Source organism: Acomys minous, assembly GCF_964271855.1.
Source record: "Acomys minous genome assembly, chromosome: 2".
In the NCBI taxonomy this organism is placed as follows: Eukaryota; Metazoa; Chordata; class Mammalia; order Rodentia; family Muridae; genus Acomys; species Acomys minous.
In genome coordinates, this window is record NC_140484.1 from 28,208,411 (window position 1) to 28,234,062 (window position 25,652).

Consider the following 25,652-nt stretch of genomic DNA (forward strand, 5'->3'; position numbering starts at 1 on the left):
TCCCCGACATGTTACTTTTGAGATTGAAGGACAATAAATCAGTAACACCGTTATTCTCAGAGTTTTCAAAAATTACAATATTTTTAAAGTACTTCTTTTTTTCACTTTTTCATTAAATATTTTTATTATATATATTATTACACATATATAAAATAAACTACCTATAGTGAGAAGAACCATGGCACAATCAGGAATTATATAAATGTTATATTCTTACTGTTTTGGCTATTTGAATTTGGCAACCTTGAAGAAAACACTTTTCCTATCTTGGTGCGTCTAAAGTTCTCAATGTAAATAAATATTTATCATATCTCACCATCATTATCATCTTAAAACATCTATCTAGACCTAAAAACATCTTAACCCCTAAAAACTAAACTTAATTGTAAAACTATACTATCTGGTCTTCAACCCCATCAGAGACTTGGAAAGGAATAAAATTGATTACCTGAGTATACTGGGAGTGCGAGTCAGTAGCTTTCCAAATGAGAAGATGATAGAGACAGTTTTGTGCCTGAACAGTCTCCCCAAACTCTGTGTAATGTTGGAGCATCACCTTCAGCCTGACAGACATATTTGTAAGACAGGAACTATTGAGGACTTGCTTACCCTGTCTTGGCAGAGTTTGGCCATCAATTCTGCCTGCATCCAAGCTTGTCCTTTTTTAGGCAGAATTCTGTCTGTGGCAGAAATGAGGGCATTTTTCCCAGTGGCTTATTTGCCACATTTGAAGCCATCTCCATACGGAGGTTCTTTGACGCTCATCATCCTCTTTGAGCTAGGCTGGGTGTTGCCAGGAGTTAACCTGTCTCATTGTCAGTGACAAATTTAAAATAATAAAACCATTTTAAATGCATATTCTATATGTCTTTGAGTTTTATTTTTTGAAGTACTTCTAACAGCCTCTAAGTTAGTAATTTGAACAGCTATAAGTCTTGTTTTGAGGGTAATGCAGACTAAATTCACTGTACTTACAAAGAACTACATCCCACAGGGATTTTTAGTGAAACACCCAATTTAAAGTTTGGATTTTCCAGTAAGGTAACAAGCCCTTACGGAGTCACATAAGCACTGCCCATTAAGGACTAACAGCAAATGTTTTAACATGTTTTGTAAAAAAAAAAATCTTGATTCCTTAAATTAGAAAAACAATGTGGATTTTATATGCCAAAACTACTGAAGTAGAATGGAGAAAGTGTAATTTATTAATCACAAATGAGAGATATTTGGATGTTGCATGCTCCTTTGAATGCTTGCAAAACTTAAAGTGTAGTGAAAAGAGGGGCTGGAGAGATGGCTCGGATGTTCAGAGCACTTGCAGCTCTTGCAGAGGATTTGAGCTCCATTCTCAGCTCCCACACTTGACTCTCATCCATCAGAGCTCCAGGTCCACAGGATCTGATGCCCTTATCAGTCCCCTGTGGCCATCGTGTGTACATGTGGTTCTCATATACACACGAAGGCAAAACAATCATGCACAGAAAAAATAATAAATAAAAATTGGAAAATATAAAGAGTAATTCTGTGAACGAAGCCTTTACTTGCAGATCACCTCACTATGTAGCCCAGGTTAGCACTAAACAAAAAATCCTTGGGCCTTATCTCCCAAGAGCTGGGATTACAAGCATGTACCTGGCTTAATAAAGTATTTTAAATTATATTGTATGAATTTTAGAATCTACACTTGTGAAGAATACAATCTTTTTCTTCCTAAAAATTTATTACTCCAGCATTAGAAATGGGTAGCTTAATAATGAGTACAGAAGAGCATTCATACTGTTAGTGCCTGGATTTTAATAAGGCCTGCTTTAGCCTAAGGTTCGACAGAAACTTACCACCATGTTGAGCCATTGACTCTGAGAATTTATTTTAGCTGATATTAGGCACGACGCTAATTCAGTATTGAATGCTAAGCACATTAGCAATTTCGGTGCAGTGCACTATAGCCTTCCAAGGTGCTAAAGGAAGCTTTTATCATTGATGCTTTTGGTTTTCTTCTTCATGGGAAGCCTACTATTGAAGTAACATGTTTAAAACATTAAAATGGTTGCTTATGACCATTTAAATGTATACTTAAATTTTTATTTCAGTTTTAATTTCATTTTATTTTACAGTGTTAGTGTGTGTGTGTGTGTGTGTGTGTGTGTGTGTGTGTGTGTGTACAAAGTGTGTGCCTTGTCCCTATGGAAACTAGAAGAGGGCCTCAGATCATTGTGTTCCATTGTGTGGATAGTGAAATTTGAATTCATGTCCTCTGGAAGGGCAGACAGTGAACTTAACCTCTGAGTCATCTCCTTAGGCCCTAAATGTAGATTATTTGTAATCAAACATCCCTCCCCTAATTTAATTCTATGAGTGAATGAAACAGTAAGTGCTCAAATTATTGTACTTCATTCACAAGAAACCAATGTTAATTGTTCCTATAAAAGCAATAAACCCAAAGTAATTCTTGACTCCTTTTTTTTTAAACTTTCCAAAGCACAATTAAAATGATATTGCCTTATTCATCCCTTTTTGCAGCCAAAGATGCATATCTGTGCTATATGATGATACACAGAGATGAGATGGTTGCCTTTCATATCTTCACATAAATGTGTAAATGGATTTTTAATTTGCCTATAGTTATGTATAGCATCATTAAAACTTTGCCTTGGTTTTACTCAGTAACTTTGGGAACAAAATCTTTAAGTGTCTACTACAGAGGTTTGGCAATCCCGCCTTAAGTAGGGCTTAAAATTTCTTGGTTTGCTCAAAACCGAGAAACACTTAGGACTCTCACTTATATAAAACTGGGACAAATGTAAACAATTTTAGTATTAAAACCAGGTCAGTCCCAGGAAAATGGGTATCAATTAGTTGCCCTAAAACAGGATGAAATAGCATTAGAATTGAGATTCATTTGGGGAGAAGATTAAAATGTCTTAGTCTTGTTCTTTAAGGGTTTTCCAAACATCTCCTCTTTCTTCCAGAGTCAAAGTAGTCCATGTTATTGGCATTCTCTTTTCTATGGATTCAGAACCAAGACAACAGGGCACTAGGAAGTCTTGTCCTGGGGTGAGGGGTAGCACTTGAGTTCCATATCAGACGATAAGGATTTGAATGCAGCCTTTTTGTCCGTTAGATGGTCATTCTGTGCCTCAGACTCCTCAGAGATTGTTAATAAAGCAATATAAGTAATAATGTCAAGCTTTAAGGATTGCCATAAATTTTCGAGAAAATTGTTTTTTATTGTGATCTTGATTGTGACCAATGACTGTGAGCAAGCATATGTCTGCCAGCAATGGTAAGCAAGCATCATATGGAATGTTTTAGAAGTACCTGTTACTCTTAGCTATAGTGTATTCTCCTGCAAGGCACGGCTTTTATCAATATGAGGGGGTCAGCTGCATTTTGCTTTTCCTGGTCAATGTGTCTATACATGAAATAGCAGAAGGATAGTCCAAACTCACTCTTTCAGGAAGTGTAGCACCCGTGACAATAAGCTTGCCGTAGCTCTTTTGAAGCTAATTACACTGTCAGGTGAAGGATTCTAACAAACTTCATTCTTAAAAAAAAAAAAAGCCAGCATCATAATTAAACTACTGTATTGACTATTACATTAAGTGATTCTAAGATTGAAATAAGGAAGGCATGGTAAATTTACTCCTAAGCACGAGGGGTGGGTGCCAAGCTGAAGAGCCCAGTTAGCTCCACATGCCTCCGTTTGCTCGGCTACCACTACAGCTTTGCTCCTATTAAAGCTATGAGAAAGAAAGACTGATGAAAGCAGGTTCTGAGCCAACTAAGGAGTTTTAGGGTAGGAACTCACTTCTTTCACAATTGCATCCCTGTAAATGTTGCTGTCTACCATCAAGGCCTTATCTGGGCCAGGAAGTCAACGGCATTCAAGGCTACTCCATTCCAGATCTGTGATAGCTGCTTCCTAATGAGTGAGTTTGAAATTCTATGTTAATTCGCAGCTGGGCGTGGTGGCACACGCCATTAATCCCAGCACTTGGGAGGCAGAGACAGGAGGATTGCTATGAGTTTGAGGCCAGCCTGGTCTACAAAGTGAATCCAGGACAGCCGAGGCTGTCTATGTTAATTCAATCGATTACGTTTGCTATGGATGGGGCTGGAGAGATGGCTCCAACGGCTGAGGGCATGTCCTGCTCGTCCAGAGGACCAGAGTTCCATTCCAAATTCTAGTTTCTAGCACCTATATAGGGCAGCTTACAGCTGCCTGTACCTGAGCTCCTGGGGACTGGTTAGCCTCTTCTAACCACTGAGAATCCTTGTGCACGCGCAGTGACAGGCACACTCATTAAAATGAACATAATTTAAAATGCAAGTATGTTAAAAAACGTTTGCTATAGATACAGAGTAAAAATAATTTTCTCACTGAAAAATAATTTCATGATCTTGGTTTTTAGTAAAATTTATTTCCAGTCCTGGTCAAGAATTTTGAAGGAAAATGAGGAGGAGTGGGTCTGGGGAAGAAGGGGGTGGGAAGAGAGGGGTGGGGAGAAGGGGCGGGGAGAGGGGGGAGAGGGCTGGAAGGAGAGGAGGGAGGGGAAACTGCAGTTAGGATGTAATATATAAGAGAAGAATAAATAAAATAAAAGAAAAACACACACACACACACATATACACACAATCTATGATCTAAACAGCCAGTCAAAAACAAGACTTGAAAAAAATTACTTAAAGCATTTATTTGAAGGCCAGCGAGATGTCTTAATGGGTAAAGTAGCATGCTAAGAGAAACTGAGTCAAATCCTCCAGGACTTATGCAGTACAGCAGAGAAATGAGACCGGTGAGCTATTTGTCGTTTTGTCATCACATGTGCTCCATGGTATGTGCGACGCCTCCAAAAGCATCAATGTATAATATATACCTTGATTTTATTAATTAAAGAGACAATTCCATAATTCTAAGTTTTGCATGGTTATAAAGCTCTTGGGAGAAATTCAATATTCTTTGTAATACAAGCTGTGCCTCGAGCCCCTTTCAAAATGTAAGGCATTTGCTTGTTGAGGCAGAGGCCTGATTCTTAAAGTCAGATTCACCACGGAGCACCTTTTGAATGTTGAGAATTTTCTTTTAAATGAGACTGTGACCTGTATTCTTGTTATTGGTTATGGATAGTTCTTCATTTAAGTATACTGTTTACTGTCAAAAAACTTCCACTTCAGTAAAAATCCTGTATTTTTATGGCTGAAGTGCTATTTTAAACATAGTTTTATTTCTCTTTTCTTCTCTTTCTTGTAGACAAGCTTTTTTTACAGGGGAGGCAGTATGTGTTGTGTCCTTTACCGGGAGACATTAACCTCACCGAAGTCTTAAGAAAGACTAAAAGCAACGTCTCTTTTTGTTATGTATGATACAGCTTTAGATGTAAACTCTCTGCAAGAATAAATATATAAGAAAAAACATTTAGCATTAATTTTTTTCCCCAGGGAGGTAGAGAATTCCCACAGGTTAACTGAAGTTCTGGACATTTGCCTGAAAGAAGGATATTGCCCCAGAGGAAGGATGCAATCAATCATACAGTCACAGACTTTTGCTCAAGTTGACTTGTAAGGAAAACAGCAGCACTTCAGAACTCTTATTTACTGCTATCTTTTGGAAATATTTCACAACCTGTGCACTTTTTATATCACATTCTGAAGCAAATGCACTTTAAAGCTTCCTGTTGGAAAGAATGCACATGAAGTCATTTGTAGAGAGAATTAGATCATAGTCTTTGTGGAAAATGTTTAGGCTTACATATCCTTTTCATTTGCACCTCTAATTACCAAGGAGCATAAACCTGAAATTAAGAAAGAAAGAAAAAATCTTGTCAATGTGTTAGTGGCTAGTAGGCTTTTTCTTTCCTGCTTTCTTGGCTCAGATACAAAATGCTGTGTATTTAAGGGAATAAATGAGCAACCCCTCTCCATTTTAAAGATAGATTTGTGTCCTTGGCCAATTTGAGAATCCAGGCAGTAGCTGTGTATTCCAGTTTCGTTTTAATGTATTTTTTCTATCTGTTTTTGTTTAAGTGTTAAAGGGTGGGTAGATAGGATATGGAGAATCACAACAGTATGGAAGAATAGTAAATTAAAAGTTCTCGATTTAAAAAAAAAAGCTATAAATTTGGAGAAGCTGGTGACAATTTAGTTAACTATTAGGCACTTTCCTAAGCATTAGGGAAATGTTTTGGGGGGTCTAAATAAGTGTTTCTAAGATGAGAGACCAACTCTTGGACTGAAAGAATGCCACCTTCTGGCCAGCAGTTCAGCCCACACTGAGAGGTCCTGGCTGGAAAAATAATAGGGTGAAGAAAGTGTGATGGGTGGTACAGTGCAATTACGGCTTCTGTAGTTTTTCCATCATTTGCCGATTTTACCTCTTCCCCCAAATTCGGCTAAGATTTCTCATAAACTGCTGGGCTGTCACGGAAGTAATGTTTAAAAGGTAGGGTTCCGTTTCAGTAGGAATGTTTTGGAACTCCCCTGTGGTTTTAATCCCAAATCCAGCAAACGGAAGAAGTCAGGCCTCTAGGGAACCATTCGGAAACTAACGCTAGCACAAATGGGAGGGACCAGGGAGCTGCAAAGGGGCCTTCTCTGGCTCAAATTCCTTTGGGGGTTTAGCCTTTGCCCCTAGAAAAATTAATTGATATGCGTTTGTCCGGGCCAGAAAAGGGAGACTAGGAGAGTGGGAAGTTAGCAAGAGGCGGGGGGGGGGGGGGGGGCGGGGGTGTCAGATTCCCCAGCCCTAACCTTCCTCTAAAGCCACCTGGAGGCCTAGGGAATCTCCCCAGGCACCTTTGCTCTCACCTTCCAAAGAGGCAAGTTTCTTTGCAAGCGTTAGACACCTGTGTGAGGCGCTCCCCATGGGAAACGTGGCGTGGGGGACGCTAGAGCTCAGCCACACCGCTTTCCTCACTGAGGCTGCGGTCACAATCCCCCCCGCCCCGCGAAGTCAGAGCTGTAAGCATGCACGGTCTGCTCAGTCTTCCTTGATCGCCTGGAGTCCAGCCCCATATTCTGGAGACCCGAGCCCGCTGATGCGCCCCCCCCCCCCCAGTTCGCTCTGGGTCTCTTCCTCCCACCCCTCCACCTTCAAAGTAGCGCTCCAGCCTCGCTCCGCCCGCACAGCCCCAGCGCCCCCGAGCTTTATCAGGCTCCCCACACACATCGCTGGCTTCCTTTGGCGCCGGTTGCTGGTGACCCTAGCAGAGCAGCCACCGCCTCCGAGCCTAGCCCTCCTCCTCCCGTCCGCGGGTCACCGCGCCTCCCTGTTCTGCTCCCCTTAGCACCGCAGCGCCCACCGCCTTTCAGGTTCATCCTGGGCTGGACCTGTTTTGCTCATCCCTAAACCCGGAGAAGTGGAATCTGCACACTGAAACTCTCGGTGGCTGGAGCGGCGGACTGGGCATGCTCAGAAGCCAGGCTTGGCTTTGGTCTCAAGTCGAAGGAAGCTTTTGCACTCGCAAGGCAGCGGCGACTTTAGGGAAAGTTGATCCGAGAGGGGAGGAAGCCCCAAGACGCGGAGCAGCGGCAGGAAGGAGCCCCCGGCAGCCCGGAGGAGCATGGGCACCCTGCGGGATTTACAGTACGCGCTCCAGGAGAAGATCGAGGAGCTGAGGCAGCGGGATGCTCTCATCGATGAGCTGGAGCTGGAGTTGGATCAGAAGGACGAACTGATCCAGAAGCTGCAGAACGAACTGGACAAGTACCGCTCCGTGATCCGGCCAGCCACCCAGCAGGCGCAGAAGCAGAGCGCCAGCACCTTGCAGGGTGAACCGCGCACCAAGCGCCAGGCTATCTCCGCGGAGCCCACCGCCTTCGACATCCAGGATCTCAGCCACGTGACCCTGCCCTTCTACCCCAAGAGCCCACAGTAAGCAGGGTTACACGCCTGGGTCCATGTGTCACCCAGGCGGTGGGGAGCTGCGGGTCTCTGTATTGTCTGTCAGCCCCTGCCCCTCCTGCTTGCCATGTCTGTCCTCATCCTCAGAAATGTCTCATTTTCACGACACTTCTTGAGGGGCTGTGCACGTTTCTCAGGGCCAGATTCCCTGTACATCCGTTGCCTTCGTGCCTTTGTCAGATGCCAAGGTATTTTAAAAATATACATATACGTTCGTATATGCCACCAACTGTACATAGAGTTTGGATGCGCCCCAGGTGTGTGCCTGTTTGTGTGTGTGAGTGACTGTTGAATGGAGGAATCAGAGCCCTGTCTTCCCCAAAGCCCCAGCCAACCTGGCCAGCCAGAAAATCCTAACTGCAGGCTCATCAGACTGAAATGAAATGCGTTGATATTACCCTGACTTTCCACGCTCTTGTGGCTCTCCTGGATTTTTCTACATGCCGCTGGCACTTCATACTGCTACTGTTCAAACCTGATGTTTGTCACCATCAAAGTGTAAAAGAATAAGTCAACATACATATAAAACAGAAGAATTTTTTTTTTTAATTTCCTGAGCTGGATGACATTTACAATCCATAAATGGAAGCCTAGTCTCTTGATTTAAAAAAAAAAATGTTTTCATAATATCCAAGAGAGAATATTACTTGTTTTCCTAAAAGAATTTTCACATGATTAGTAAAGAACACTTTCATTTCTCCAGAGGGTTCGTGCATTTTCAGGGACAGTGTGGTCGAGCACACTGTTATTTCCAGTGTGACCCATGCTGTGCCACACACTCAGGTCTCAAGCCACTCTGCTGTTGTTCTGGCGTGTTAGAGAGCACTGTAGTTCTGATGTCAGTAGGATTTATAACTTGGATGGGAACACTGAATGAAACTTGTTACACAACACTCAACCCCAGAGCCCATATGGAGAGTGCGCGGCAGGGACAGGACGGTAACAGAACCAGAACACCATCTGAAACGGCATTTTAATTAATAGTAATGACATAATTGGTAAGGCAGAGGATTCTGTTGTCCTGCTCCTAACTACATAACACGGCTGGATGACACGTGTTACATAATAGCAGAAGGTTCCTGGGAACTCTTAACTTCATAAACACAGAGAAGAAAGCAAATGCGTGGTATCTCCATTTATATGTTTCGGGTGGGAGGGGTCATGAGTATATACTAGGAACACTTCTGAAAACTTACAAGTTGCATCAATACATGTTGCCCCCTCCCCCTCACTGTGAGTCATTCTGGGCTTAGCTGAGGGAGTTTGAGTTCTGTGGAGTAGGGGAGAGTTGATAAGGATAAATATTTCCGAGATTCCAACCTTGCCACATAACCATGATCGATGAGCCGATTTCAATTTGTCTTAGAAACCCGAGTGATCCCAATCCATTGGAGCTTTTCTTTGGTAAATTAATTTGCAGTTCCTGGCGTGTTCACATATTTCAGTTAACAAGGTACATGACCATCTCTCCTGGGCCAAGTTTTGAATAATGAAAGTATAACTCAGAGATAGCTCTTTGTATCTTTAAATAGTCTACAGGGTTGCCATTTTCATGTCTGCAGGACTTGGAGTAATCCAGAACAAAGTCTGCTCATATATAAATATAAATATATAAAATATATATATATATATATATATATATATATATATATATATATATATAAAGACCATTTGAATAGGCTTTTAGATGCAATGTGATTAATCCAGCTGATAACTCCACTTAAGCACACTATTCGAGAAAGTCTAAAGAAACCCCAGCTTGGCAATGAACTGTAGAATGTGCCTTTGTTTGTAGAATATGTAGCAGACTTTTGACTCTTGGTGTTTGACACAGAATACTAGTGTTTTTATAAAAAGCCCACAGTGGAAAATAAAATGAGAGAAACACAATAGCATCCCTGTAGGACATTGTATCTGTTGAACAACTCTGGTACTTATTTGATATTGTTAAAGGACTCAGTTGTTCAGGTGGTATTGCCCTGTGAGTTTTGTAATTCTGAGGGATTATATTGGAGAAAATGATAAAATGTCTTCCCAATCTAAATAGTTTGGGGGGGAATGCCTGCTCTTTTTTCACACTCATATAAAGGAAACCACTATAAAATTGCCTTGACTGGTGGTGTACCCTTCTTCGGGGAAAATAAGTATGTTGTATGCAAAACAGTTAACATCCTATGTCATTTGAGTGGCTGGACAAGATAGCTTCATGTAGAAATAAGACAATGTGCCAATCTAAAATTTGTGGGGTTTTTTGCATTTCAGTGTATTTGGTTTGACTTCTTTATTATTCTGACTTTCTGGCAACAAGTGTTTATGCCTTTAATTTTGAGAACAGGTTAAATTTAACCACTTTCCTAAAGAGCAAGTTAAGTGTGAGGTGAAGGCATTCTGAAATTGATTTCAGCTGCATGTTCCTCCTGGTTTTTGATGTCTTTCCAGGAGCTGCAGCTAATTGGCCAGCTGATATTCTGTTTGGTTATCTGATGAAGGGAGTCTATCATCCAGCGGTCCCTTCCTGAGGCTGCCTTTTGAGAATTATGATGTTTTAAAACTTCCTGTTTCTTAGTAACAACTGACCATTTGAGGAGAAAAGGCAGTACAAAATATAAAGTAATCTGATAACTTTTTTTATTGTCTTAACAGCTTTTAGTCGGGATTTTCCCTTTAAGGCGAGTCTTGAAGGAAAGTCTCCAGGGGAGGAAACTTCTGCTGTGCCTGTGAGAGGTTGGGTGTGGGTTTTGGTCTTTCACAGTATGTATAGATGTATGCTTTAAACCCATCTTGGGTTATTTATAAATGTGTGAGGAAGAACTGATGTAGCAAATTGGAATCTGTATTATACTGCTGCCAGTGAAATACTTAAGAATGTAAAACCACTAGAGTCTATGTTCCAAAATACAATCCCTTAAGGATGAAGCAAACAACCAAGCCCCAGCCAGCCAGCCAGTCTGTGAGATCAGGCCAGCGGCTGGTTCACATGAGCTCCTGAAATAATTTTATTTCATGACATTTCATTCCTAAAGATGCACTCGCTGTTCCCACATCTTTCCCGTTTTGCTGTCACGGCCTTCCATGTCATTTTAGTTGGACTATCTTGACTTGAGTTCCCATCAAAACTCGTTAATGTCTGTGTGTTTTTATAAAGCTGTTGCTTCTTACCCCTGAGGTGGCTTCATTTCAGAGAATGATGACATGTTCTGTTTTGCTTTGTGATTGTGAAATACTTTGGAAGAACTGGAGATAAAAGAGGAACATATTTTTTCTACTTTTAAGGAGGAATTAACTTATAGAAAATCCTATGTGACCCTCTAAACTCAGATATTATATTCCAAGAGAAAAAGTGGCTCCCTAAATGCTATGTGTTTAATTCTGAAGGAAGTCACAGAAGTCTAGTGTGATTTATAAATAGCCTAATGTTAAAACATAGATTTCTTTGAAGGTATTAAATTTCAAATGAGTCTTGAAAATCAGTTCAATACTCTTACGAGAAACCTGTCACATGAAAAATACTGTAAGGCATATAACCCTTGCCATTAAAGAGTTAGTAAAGGACCCAACAATACTGTACAGGCCCATGCCTGTAATCCCAGCACTTAGGAGGCAGAGGCAGGCCGATCACTGTGAGTTAGAGACCAGCCTGGTCTACTAAGTGAGTCCAGGTCAGCCAAGGTTACATAGAGAAACCCTGTCTTAAAAAAGAAAAGAAAAGAAATTCAGAAAGAGAGAGAGAGAAAGAAAGAAAGAAAGAAAGAAAGAAAGAAAGTAAAGAAGACAAAACTGAGTAAGGTGAAATGCAGAGCAGTTCACAAAAACAGACTCCATGGCTCCTGTTGAGTTTCATGGTATCAGGAACTCACCTGAGGTACATGTTCTTGCATTGCAGTAAGACTGCCACGGTTCAAGCACTTTATACGTGAACGGAGGAGTGAGAGGAGTGGGAGTTGGCCAGATACAGCTCAGTCCATCCGCAGAAACAGGCCACTTCTAGAGAATGGTGGCAGCCCGAGGCTTTGCTAGAGCACCATGGAGGGAACTAAATATCTCAGCCTCTAGGATTTACAAAGTGGGTTAAGAGGAACTTATGCTTTTTTTTTTTGAATGAAAAAGATGTAAAGATGTGTGTGTGTGTGTGTGTGTGTGTGTGTGTGTGTGTGTTTACCAAGGGCTAGTTATTAGTGGTGAAGCTCAGAATATCAGAAGGTGGTTCTAACCTTCCATGATTATTATGCTAACTAGCTAAGAATATCCAAACCCCCCTCCCCCCAAAAAAGAAGACTCTTGCAGAAAGCAAGGACCACTCTTAAAGAAACCAAGTACCTCTCTGAGTGTTCTCATTGAAAACAGCCTAGTTATGTGCCATAGGCCAGCTCTGCAGATTCCTCACATATCTGGGCCGACTGACGTAGATGAGAATGCCGTCTTGTTGGTTATTGAAATTCATCTTCCCTGCTCTGTGGGGGAGTTAAATTCTGACCTAAGGTTATTATAATAGTTTCCAATTTAAGTTTGAATATTAGTTTGACATTGCAGACTGTGCAGTGAAGCAGAAGTCATGCCAGGGCTTTATAATATTGTATGGAATTGTGTTGCCCAGTGTCCCGTTAGGGTGCTTGGAAGTGCAGGCAAGTTGTTTGCCCCTAAAATGGGTCTTATAATGAAAATATGACAAGCCTTAAATAGAGTAGCTCTAGGAACTGCCTGAGAATAGAAATGACCAGCTTCCTTGCTCTGCTGGGGTGCCTTCCCGAGCTCCCACTATTTATTGTTTCACTAAAGAGTTGGGTATGGATTCCCGTTAGGAAAGGGTAGAATAAGACATGCGGTGTTTCCATTGTTGCAGTTTGCAGGTTATAAGGCATATGGGAACATTTTTTTCCCCTTGCCTGCCTAGCAATGGAGGGTCTCCATGGTATCCTAGCAACCATATTTGAACACCAGGCTGCTGCTCTTTCTGCTATCTCTACCATAGGTGCTGCTGCCCATCCTGAGAGAATTTGGAATTGCTGCTAGCATCCCAGGCCCTGTGACTTGAACCTTCCTGGCTCTGAGAACACAAGACAATGTGAAAAATACTCACATGCTGAAAGCAGCATTCAGGAGCACACTCAGCAGCTTGTTACACAATCACATCTGTGGCATTTCAAATCCTAATCTGAATTGTTGAGCTGATGTTCTCTGTGGTGACCCCTCCTGGGACACTCTCCTTCCTCACACCCAGCCTTCTGACCCCAAGTCTAGTCCCTCCCACCATCCTTTGTAATGCTTGCCTTCCTTCCTTGCTATCTCCTTAAAGAAATTGTTTTTGAGAAGTTAAATCTGTACCTGCTTGATCTCTCTAAGTACAGTTTTGTTGGTAAGATCACGGGAGTTTTCTCTCTCCCAAACTGACTGACATATAGATATAAACAATACCACAAAAAAAACCAAACCAAAACAAAACAAAACCCCTGCAGCTACACAAAGCAGATGTTTAACACAAGGTGGGACTAAGCACGGTGTGCTCTTGGAAGTGTCTTGTTTTGGAATGGAATTTTATGATCATGGTTATTAATATTTTAAAAAAAAGCAGGAGAGTAGAGTGGGGAGAAGACATTCCACGATGTGGGGCAGGACAAGAGGAGCACTGTTGAAGCTGTGTTATATTTTCCAGGAAGTTTGAAAGTAGCAATATACTTTGTGGACATATAAACATACCCCAAATACTAGAACTGAGTTTGCAAGAAAGGTAGTTCTATAGCTCTGTGTGGACAAAAGCTGACAAGGACCATGTCTGAAAGCTTGCCCCACTCCCTTGGGAAGTCATGCTTAGATACTGGCAAAATGATGCAGATGTTTCTCTTCAGACCAACGTCTATTTTGACTGCTTTGTATTTTTCCTTTGAAGCATTATTTAGTCTAACATCAGAGAAGCATTGGTGTTCTGCCTTCAGCCTTCACTACAGACGAAAAAGCAATATGTCAGCACGTAGCTGTTCTGAAATAGCAGGTCATGAAGGATACTGCTCACCACTATCATTACCACCACCACCATCATCATCACTACCACCACCATCACCATCATCATCACTACCACCACCACCATCATCATCACCATCACTACCACCACCATCATCATCACCATCACTACCACCATCATCATCACCATCACTACCACTACCACCATCATCATCACCATCACTACCACCACCACCATCATCACCATCACTACCACCACCACCATCATCATCATCATCACTACCACCACCATCATCATCACAATTATTACCACCACTACCACCATGCTAAGTTTCATGGCATAGTTATTCTGTGCCAGATATCTTTCCTCTGCTTAATGTGTATCATGTCGTGTGTGTGTGTGTGTGTCTGTGTGTGTGTGTGTGTGTGTATTTAATGCATGTATCTACAAATTGTGTGGGGATGTGCTCACAGCACAGGCATGCATGGAATCCAGTTCTTGATGTTGTGAGGTTTTTCTTAATTGCTGCTCCTTACTGCTGCTGCTATTGTTATTTGTTTGTTTGCTTGCTTGCTTATTATTGAAACAGTGTATATCAATGAACCTCTTGCTTCCTGTTTGGGCTAAACTATTTGTCTCAATGCCACAGCTGGCTTTTAAGTGCATGCTGGGATTCAAACTCAGGCCTTTATGCTTTCCCAGCAAGTGCATTAACTACTGAGCCGTCTCACCATACTCCCATCCTGGATTTCAATACCTCTGAAAGGCATATTCTACATTACTCCTATCTCCCAGCCTGAGGAACAGCATACCTAGACTCCTAGAAGGTAAGGCTCATGATCAAGTTCCTAACTTTAGTAAAAGACTGAGCCAGCATTTGAGCTGCTGGAGCCTTTCTCAGCTACCACTCACTTCCTGAGCTGCCCCAAAGCCTGCAAGGATTAGGGAACTGCAGAACCCAAGAATAATAACATATGGGCTGTTCTCGAGAAAGTGTCTGTTCACCCAGAAGCAAAGAGGAAGCAGAAAAACCTTGGGAGAAATTAGTAGGACTTTCTCCTAAACATGACTGCACACTAGAATCACCTGGGGGACTTTACAAATCTCAGTGCCTAAGCTTTATTAAGAATGAATTAAGATCAGAGTTTTCCAAACAATTCCTAGGGTAGTGCCAATGTGAAACAAAACTTGGGAGCCATTGTAATGAGAAGATGACAGGTCACGTTGTGTGTGTGAAGGACAGCAAATTGAGGCCCGGGATAAACTGCCCACCTAAAGAGAAGAATGCTTCTATGGGCTGAAATCTTTATTGGCTTGCAGAAACAGTGGTGGGTTTTATTTTATTTTACTTCTTACCTTGTAAGCATATAATGTCTTATTGTTTATTCTCCCAAATAAGTATGCAGTTTTCCCCATAGCGTCTTTCCTCTCAATAATGTTTGCCTATTAGAAAACTGCAGCGGGAGGTCTTAAGCACAGTTTTTTTTTTCTCTATGCCACCCACAAGATTGACTCAGTCACTCTGGGGCTGGGCTTATGGACTAGTTATATATTTTAGTCCAGAGATGACTCCCGTCTTCATTCAGAATTGAGCACCTCTTCATCAGCCCACCGGGATCCTCATGCTGCAGATAACTTCACTTCCCATTCCTTGGGAGCAGATGCTGCTCCTAGTAGAATAAAGCAGCTTCAGCTGTGTGTTACCCATCACAGCTGGCATGCCCATTTTACTCTGATTCCTGGGTTGCCTGCAACATTCCTAGCCACACAAAGCATCAACGGCTCTGTTCAACCGGTAAGCACATTTCCTCTTTCCAAGCAGCCACAAGACCTGGCCAGCCATCACCCTAAGTTTCTTTTCTACTTTAGCTGGGGCAGCGGCCTTGCTAGCAGGAGAGTCTGTTTCCTTGAGTCTCAGCTGACGCTATGAAATTTGAAATTAATGAAGGTGAAGAAGAGACAAGCCCCCTCTTGGAAGGGCAGTACAGGGCTTGTAGCATTTCTCTGTCTGGTATGAGATGCCTCTGCAGCCAGCTAGCTTTTTTTTTTTTACCCCCTTACAGATATTTTATCCTTTTAAGGCAAACAGCTTGAGCTCCAGCTGAGAAGTACTTTCCAAGGAGGTTTCAACGAAAGCAGAGCAAGCACATCAGTCTCTCAGCCCCCCTTTTCCCCAGACAGTTTGGTCTGAGATAACAGATCTGAGCAACTCCTGGCAGATGAGAGGCCGTAGGTACCCCTGCAGGAGGGACCTTGGGAGATTAAGAATGGGTACCCCCAGCCTTCTGGACCTCACTTCTGTCCCTGTGGCTAACTAGCTCTGCACTTCCTTTTTGCTTTCCATTCCCACTTGAAACTCTTCAAGGAGTTGGTGATGGTCCCCAATAGGAGTCTGTTGACATAATTTATCCATTATCTTCTCAGGTGAGAATCAATCCACATTGTGCTTTATGTAAGTGATGAACATAGCTAATGTAATTGCAAATGTACTCTGGTTAAAAAAAAACATCCCTATAAGCAGGGTCAAGGAGGAGGAGCTTCCTTGTCTTCCTCCTTCTTAGCATGAGTATAAACAAGTGTTTAGTGGACAGACAACTTGTTAGAGCTAGTAGGTAGGATGAAGCTGCCCAGAGGATGGAGACTATTAATTACGCAGGAAGTTAATCATTAGGAGAACAAACATTTTCATTATGAGTGTGGCATTTAGTTATTAGGACCTAAATGGGAAGGAGCTGAGCAATAAGTAAGGAAATAGCACAGTACAGCAGAGATGAAGAAACAGGACCACAAACACAGGTCCACTCACTGCAGTAGGCACTCACAAGCAGGACGGAGAGAGCGCGGGTTGATGCCTGGACCCTTCGAAAGTCTGACTCTGACTTCTTATTGTTTCTGATACAAAGCTGGGTCACAGTTAGTAGAGCCAAGTTACCAGTGGCAATTAAGGGCAGGCCTATGTGACAACTTCCACCTGCCTCAAAAACAGTACTGTCAATGAATTCTGCCAGCTTAAAGACCACAAATGCACTTTAAGCTTCACCGCCCTTGCTGCAAGACAGATGTAATTGATTAATTTGTCCATAAACGCAGAGTTCCTTATGCCCATCCAAAGCATAAATAGTTTACATGAGTTTTACTTTGGGATTGTAATGTTTCTGAAACAGATGTGAGGTTTGAGATGTTAGAACGTTCAGTTTCGGTTTCTGCCTTCCAGCCCGTACCTGCTCTTTAGAAACAGCACAGCACTTCTTCCTTCACATTGAAGAGTTGCATTATCTGGCACTCTGTTTAATTTGGTTAATTGTATTGACTGTCCACGATGACAGATTTGCCACAGCGAAGTGAAAAGACACTTTGGCTGTTTATGAAACAGATGTATTATGGCAATATCAAGATTTCACCAGATCTAGAGGAAGGAATAATGAGACTGTGTAAGGGGAAAAACATCTTGTGGATGTGCAATGCATCATCCTAATGGTCCAGCTTTATCAGTAAATTATGCTTTTGACAGTGTTTCTTAGACTGGACTAAAGGGGAAGGAAAAAAAGGACACCTAGGACAAGAACAAAAAGGGGGCATTCTTTGTTTCGTCCCTCGGGACCTCCTGTTACAGATGGGTAGGAAGGTGGGTTGGCCATACAGTGCTGGATCTGCAAGTGGCTGGCACACACACTGACAGGAAGCACAACTACACACTGCGTCTGCCCAGGACACACTTTTCCTGAGCCTTTAGTGACTGAACAACACACTTGTATATTGAGGTAAGAACGAAAGGATGGCCTGGACTAGAGCATTGTGCTGTTGTAGCAGATATGATAAGTGTTGGAAAGCGACAGGTACTATATCACACTAAGCCTGGGATGGCAACTCATTGCGCCACTGGGAGGAGAGAAAGCAAGGAGACATGCGAGCCAGTGCAGGGCACTCAGTGTGAATCACTGTTCTTCAGCCTAGATAATTGCTACTCTCTTATTTTGGAACTGTTTAACAATACCAAGGCTTCAAAAAGTAAGCTCAAAGACACATGGATAATTAAAAGAAGGTTTGGGGCTGGCAGATCCCTTCACCGGAGTTGCCTTTATTTTGAGTAATGGAGTCTACTTAATAGAACATTTTCAGTTCTGTAGTGTCGGAGGAGTTTTTCTCACAAAGCAGATGGAAGGACACAAAGTGACCGATTGCTCAGAATTGCCATTCATAGACTGCCTGGCTTTGTAGAGCTGCAGGGCTGAACACCCTCTCCCCCCTGATGTGGATGAGCAGTGTTTCTCACTATAGACCCTTAAAGCATTAGAAACATTGTGAAAGAAACCAATTCTATGAATTAAAAAAAAATATTTTGTAGCCTTGATCACAATGTAGTCACTCTTCTTTTCATCAAAACAGCTCAGCAGATTTTTCTGTTGTTCTTCATAAAAGGAAACTATGATATAAAAAGCATAATTGACTTTGCCTTCTACATGTTTTAGCATAATTTAGCATGGAGACCTCTGTTCTTTTACTGAATGAAAAGGAAACCAAGAAACTAAGCCATCACATGCTCCTCAAACAACAAACGGCATTAGACTAAATGGCAGAGTAGCTAAATTGAGAGTCTTCATGGAACAGGACCCTGAATGTATCAAATTCCAGCTAGCCATGATGGCTCATCTTCTGATAACTTTACAGGCTTCCTGAATTCACCAGCTTTGCTTCTCACTGGATTGCTTAGGCACCAGGGTGTTTCGCTACTCATTGTGTTGATCTTTGGCGGGGAATGCCTGTCATAAAATCGTGCTTTCTTTTTGATAGCCAACTGCTAAAGATAATAGCTTTATGTCCTTAAAAGTAATAAGGATTAAACTGAAGGAAGGAAAACTTAGACACTTGGAAGCATTGCATATGTGTGTTTGGATACTTACTTACATGTTTATGAATAACCAGAACACATGAATCATGAACATGCTAATATTTCAGGGATCATGGATTATTTCCATTATAAGTTATATTCCACCTATAATATAAGTGTAGGTACTTAGAGTAATACAGGCAAACATTGTACACATTAAGAAGTGAGGAACTTAGAAGGGCCAAGGTGGAGCCACTTTGACAAAGTAGCAAAGTGAGGCATGCTAAGAGATGAGTAAAGCTGAGCCAACATGTTTCTGGGACGTTTATTCTAGACCATAAAATAAAAACACCACTCATGCTTAAGGAGGTGACCCTGCCAGAGCAGGACCCCCTCGGCTTACCTTTGGGTGTAACTCTTCTCCCGCACCATGTCTATGCCATGAAATCCTCTGCCACAGGTGCTAGAGCCACAGTCAGTCTTAGTGACTCCTAAGGGTTACTGCCAGAGTGATGGATGGAAATTGGCTCAAGTGTACATTTATTTGTTGTGGCAAGAGTAGGTTTCTCTGCTAGATGGACTTAGAGGTTATTAAATAACATGTAGGTGAGCTCTTGCTAGTGAGTTTTTAAGTCTCTGATGACAGCTTTTCTTTCTGCCCCTTCACTCCCATTCATGGTTCAGCCTGCCACTTTATCACCATGAAGGGAAGCAACATAGTTTTCAAAACTACTCTTCTTCAAGCTCCTTTCCTCTTCCGTTTCTGTTTTAAGCACCCTGGGCCTGTCCCTGTTTATTCCAACTCCTGTTTTATTGAAACGGCCCTTCGATTTGCTAATGATTCATCTCATTTTCCTCTCAGAATTGAGCATCTTTAATTGGGCATTATTAGAAAGTTCATCGAGCACCCTTGGATTCTTCACAATGATAAACGTTTCCACGGATTAGTTTTTAGCTGCTTATTTGTTCAGTCATCTGTCACACTGTATTAAGGCACCAAAGGCAGAGGGTGCTCAACTGGATGCTTGTTCTTTTCACCCTGAAACTGTTTGATACCTAAACATTGGATTTAGAGAAAATCTGCTTCAAGACACTGCCTTCTCTGGGGCTGTTCCAGCATGGGTTAGGCCTGACCAGCTGAGCTGGAGCCTGTTTATAGTTCCCACTGTCTGGCTTTGCAGTGCTGCCCTCCATCCTCCTCGGGCTCATGAGGGAGGGCTTGAGGTTTATATTTTCGTTCACATTTGGCTCTCATGCATCCCCCACAATATGATGAATTTCACTAAAACAAGACCCGTTTGTCTCTTGCTGTGCGTTGTGTACTTGGAGCTCAAAAGGAGGCTGACACACAGCAAATTCGCTCTCAGATAACGGACAAGATAAAGCCTTTTAGTGTTCTTGGTCCTCGGGTACTTTGACTTTTTAAATCTAGACATTCAAAAATGATAAACTCAAGCCACTGTGTACTTGCCTTCGGCCAGAAAAGTGAATGGCAGAGGTCTGAATTAGGGTACTTCAGCCAACCTTTGTTGAATACCAATGCCCACCTCAGTTCCCTGTCACTCCACGTGTCTGGCCCATGTTTGTATCATCTCTCTGGTCTCTGAAAACATTGCAGTTTATTTTTCAGACCTCGGAGATAGCACAGTCTTGAGATGCCCCTTCTAATTTGAATCATCTGTGAATATAAATTATCTTCCCAAGGCACCCTGGTTATCCTCTGGCGTATTAAATGCCTTGTGTGAGGCTCTGCAGTGTAAAACCTCCTTAACTGGTTAACCTAGAGAAGCCAGGGGATTGATTGCTGAGAATTACAAATACGAAAATTAGTAGCAGCTACAGGAGAATCTTTTCAAATTCTTAGTTCCTTTTTGCAGACACAGCTAGCACTCTCACTAACAAAACCCTGTCAAGCTTAGAATAATAGCTTGCTAATTTTGACTATCCAAAGATTCTCAAAGATCTTAATATTATGAGGTGCTGGGGACCATCAAACTAATGATGAAATACTTTTTAATTATGTGCTTGCTTCAGTGTTAACCAAAATAAGACAGGAATTTTAAAGGTTGATTTCTGTTTGCCTATCTTCTCCTACCTCTTCGGGATGAAAACCAATAGCCCCCAGTCTTTTTTTATTTCCCCTTAAAAACTTGTCTTTTGGTTTTTTTTTTTTAATCTCACTTGATCATATGCTTCTGTGAATGTCTGAGGTCATAATTCTGGAAGGTCTATGTGACCATGTAGCTATGGACTTGGTGAGTGATAAGAATGATATTTAGTAAAAACATACACTTATTGGTTATAAAATTAATGTGCAAATGATTTCACTTATATCTTGATCCTGCAATATCTGAGTGAGGGAAAGAGGGCTGATCACCTTCAATTCACAGACAAGGGCATAAAAAAATCAAAGAGGTGAGACAGTATAACCCCCCGACACAATAGCCCTTAACTGATTACAGTGTAAATCCCACAGTTGCCCAGACTCAGGTCAGCTTCTTCCACACCGCGTACATCCTTAATACACTCATGCTGCTTTGAGAATTCTTTGAACCCTACAGTTCACCAGCACACTTGTGAAAATTGCCAAGCAGGTAGGCTCAGAATACTCCAGCTGTACTGGATAAGAACAAGTCTCTAATTCACCTGCTCTTTCACAACCAACTCCATCTGTGATACTAAGTCTGTCTCAGCTTCCTTTCCTCATTATAGATAAAGATGATAATCCGTGCCAGGATGACGGCTAATACACACGTTGTCTTAATGCAGCAGCCAAACACAGTGGAGTGCATAATCAGTTGCTCATGAGGTAGTACTCATTAATTTATGGATTTTTAAAAACTGGTTTTCATAAAGGAGTAGGCCTTTATGAATGTAAAAACCTACAGGCATGTAAAGACCTATCTGCTGAGATGAAGCCTTCGAGCCCAGTACAATCCAACTGGCTTTGCTGAGTGTGACTCAGAGGACAATGGAATGACAGGAGGAATCCTACATAACTTCAGTTGTGGATTAATCGTAGGCAAGAAAGTTTGAATACGGGCAAATGTGACACTCCATACCTGTGCTATTCATCTCATTCAGTGAATGGTTCCAGGTCTACAGAGAAGCCAAAGATGGATTGACTAAGGTTGAACTGTAATGTATAAACTAGTTATAATGGAAAATTACACCAACCCAAAGGACAGATCTCATGTTTGGAAGATGAAGGATATTTAGTGATGGTTCTTTTCAGGTTCATTCATCAAAATGCATAGTAATTTGTTATTAACATTTGTTTAAGTACCTAAGCCACTGAAAATACAAACTGTGTCTTTGATACTCTGGAGTAAGTTTTGAGGGACCTCTGCCTTAATAATTTGATTCCAATCCATCAAAAGTATTTAGTGCAAAGTGGCTTTGCTATTTTCTGAAATATTTGCCTGGAAGTTATTCACTGATAATGGATTTCTATTTGAAAACCATTTATTCCCAACTCGAGTATTTACTGTCCAGACAGAGAAGCTCTCAGGCACAGAACATAATCTTAGCTCATAAATGTTTTCTATTAATGACCTTGATTCTCCAGCTCAAGATGTCTTTTCCGAAACAATGATTGTGGGTAAGAGCAGTAATAACAGCCTTGTTAGCCTGTGGAAGAATACATTAATGGTCTGGATGGATTCTTGACAGTCATGAAGATGAGCTGATAATGGGATGCTTTCGAATAAAAATAAAAATACTAGTTCATTGTAGTACAAGAGAGATAGATCATTTTCTACAGCTTTATTGAGATGTAGTTTATATACCATAAAATTCACCCAGTGGTATATGCACAGTGAAGGAATCTACAGTGGGTGTAGAGGACTGTGTAAGTCCGACCACAGTCAATCATTAGAACACTCCAGTACCTCCCAGAACTATCTGGAGCTTGATTGCCGTCTCTTTCTTCCTCCTCACCCCCGGGCAACCACTGATCTGCTTCCTTCCTATCTTCATCAGTTTGCCCTTTGTGTAATCTTTATATAAATGAACATTTTTTTTTTAAAAACGCTGCCAATGTACTGGAGTAGTTATGTGTCTCAATTTTATGATTTATTCAATGCCGTTTAGAATGTTAAGGATGTAGCTGGGCCTCAGGCAATTATAATTACATTAAACTCCAGATCTTATTAGGGTCAGAAGATTTGGCTGGTCTATATTCTGATTGGTTTTTGAATAACGCAGAGATGGGGTGTTTTAATTTGTGACTGTATCTGATAAGCTCATGTGGCAATGACTTGATCAACAGTCATAGCAATCCAACTTTCTAATTGTCATTTATAGAATAGACATAGTGTTCAGATACTGTTTGAGGTGTTAAGATGCAATTTAGGCTAATATTCATGGTAGGTAAAGAATAGTCATGCCATTCTAGAAACAACATAAGGAACATTTGATCAGAGAGAGTGGTTAAGTAATTTGCTTGACTACACAATGCTGCCAGAACCCACAGACTGTGTTTGGGACAGCCATATTGAGATCTATTTATCTTTAGGGACTATAGTAAGCAGACTGCCTGCTTGACACTATCTATAGGTGTCCATCGGTTTCTGTTTTCTTCACCATGGGTATATGCTTAAGGAAAAAGATTTGCTTTTAATTGTGTGTCCCGTGTGTGTGTGTCTGTGTGGGCTATGGGCAGAGAGGGCAGGTACTTGTGGAAGTCAGAAGAGCATTTCCATTCTCCAGGAGCTGTTTTTAGAGGTGTTTGTGAAGCACCTGACACGAGAGCCGGGAGCTGAATTTGGGACTTCTGGAAGAGCAACATAAGCTGCTAGCCACCGAGCCACTTTGACAGCTCCAGTGTGGATATCTTCTTGGAGCTACCTTCCAAGCTTGGCCTTTTGGTTCCCATGCATCTTCTGTTATGGAGAGTATGAAGGAAAAAAAAAAGAGTCAGCACATATAGGATATTGCCAATCCCTGAGGTGAATACAGGAGAGATTCTCAGAACTGTTTGTGAAGAGAGAGGCAAGGAGAGAAGAGAGCTCTGAAGTATTAAGGGAATGGGCAAGTGTGCAAGGAGAAATGTAAGACAAAAGAGCTTCAGTAAGCTTAAAATGAAGGGAGACAGTTCAGTTCTTTAGTTATGCCTGAGGTGGTGATTTCATGAATAAAGTTGGTTTTGATTAAAATTCTCTTTAGAGAAACACTGTTATATAGGAGGAATCCTAATGTCTTCCTATACCAATGGGGATGAAGGCACATGAAAAAGTCTTTGGTCTTAAGAGCAGCTGGCCCTGACCCCAGTGGGACACAACTCTGGTTTAAGGTGGCTCCAGCTGACTCCACTTTGTTTCATTAAAGATCTTGGCTGGCAATGAGAAACCCTTGGCTCGGTTGCCAATCAGTCCTGCCTGCTGCAAAGGCTTCCGGGTTACAAGCCAGTTGGGAGCGCTGCCAAATCTGTTGCCTGTTCAGCAGTGAAATGAGGTGGCAGCGTCAGTGTTAGTTCTTATTGTGCAGGTACCAGTTTGAGAGAATGAAGAGTAATGTTATCTTGAGGATTAACTCCTCGAGACTGGTAAAGGGGATGTCAGTGATAGAAGGTGGCTAGAGGAATCTGCAGGGAGCTGTCAGGAAAGCCTCCTAGCAGCTGCAGGGTGGGGCGGAGCTGCACTGCTCCCACCAACCCATGTGCTGGAAGACATCTCTCAGGAAGCTGACCACATTGGCTGGTCTAGGATCCAGACAGCCTGAGTCCAGACGCCTCTGCTAAAGGTAAACATTAGTGGAGGTAAAGCTGACCAGGGCAGAACTGGTAACAATTTCTGCTCCTGCCTAAGTGGGCCCAGGGACAGTGCTGGCCAAACTTATGCCACAGGTGGCCAGGAGCCACTGGTGTCTACGTTTGAGAGACTGCTGGATAGGCCCAATGCTAGACTGCTGACCGTGACGCCTAACGTCTCTTTAGTGTTGCTGCTGCTCACAGCCTTTGCTTATTACACTTAGCTGAAGCTTGGAGTTGATCGCCAACTCAATGGATGCCAAAGATCTTCAACACCTGTAAGTCATCACTGGGCTGTCTATGTCAAGTGGATCCTATACACAGATGCTTAAAGGCCCTTGCCTCACGTGTTGGGGAGCTGGAATATCTGGAATTCAGGTTGTGCTTGTCCCCTGCTTTGGGCTTCTTGGACCCACACTCTCAATGACTGCCTGGGGTTGACTATAACACTGGGCAGGATGGCTGGTGCCAGGATGCAGTGTCATAGCCTGAGCCTTGTAGGAGTATCATTCAAGCAGTGGGGCTGTACAGTCGGGCGTGGCAGAGCAAGTGAGTGGTGTCAACAAAGAGTAGCAGCTGCATCTGATCAACAGCTTAAGAATGATAATGGGCATCCTTAGAAAAACAAGCAAAGCCCTTGAAAGTTGGGGCTGCAGTAGTGTTGCAGGACCCTGAGTTACTTGAGTGAAAAACCAACTCCTGGATCGAATCAGTGTGATCTACTCAAAGGGCAAGGGGCTCCCAGGGAGCCACAGGATATGGTTCCTGTTGTTTCTTCCATGGGGATCTGAGGTCCCTGCTGCCTGGCTACTGTAAGAGTCCTCAGAAGTCCCTTCGGTGCCTCTGTCCTGCTTATGGGCCGGTTCATGGCCTTTCACCTCCTTCATCCACAGGCATAGGTAGCAACTGCCCTTTTTGTTTTATGGGACTGGTGTGTTCCATTACCCTCTTTCCCTGCCATCGTCTCTTTTTAGGCTCTCAGCATCTCACCTTTCTCTTTACTTAGATAGTAAGTAGGTGGGTAATCCTGATGGGGAATGTTCTGTCTCCAATATAACCCACCGGTGTTTCTTTGCTGACTTACCCAACCACTGCATGCCTATGAGTGTTGTCTCCACTTCTGGCTGGAGGAGAGGGCCTCCTCCTTTTCTCCAAGCCAGTCTGTCACCGTTGGGGTCATTGGATACTTTCATCCTAGGATCTCACCACACTAAAATTG

At 42.2% G+C, this 25,652-nt stretch overlaps 1 protein-coding gene across 2 annotated transcripts in view; it reads left to right on the plus strand.

Moving 5' to 3' along the window:
• Window positions 1–25,652, plus strand: part of PRKG1 (protein kinase cGMP-dependent 1) — a 1,157,800-nt gene that overhangs the window by 78,941 nt on the left and 1,053,207 nt on the right. The window contains exon 1 of one of the 2 annotated variants that reach the window (XM_084764175.1): window positions 7,079–7,870. The exons of the other annotated variant lie outside the window; for it this stretch is intronic. Coding sequence (XP_084620301.1) covers window positions 7,560–7,870 — 311 coding nt within the window. The 5' untranslated portion in view covers window positions 7,079–7,559. Of the gene's footprint in view, window positions 1–7,078; window positions 7,871–25,652 lie in introns of those variants that run through there. 2 annotated transcript variants of the gene reach the window in all.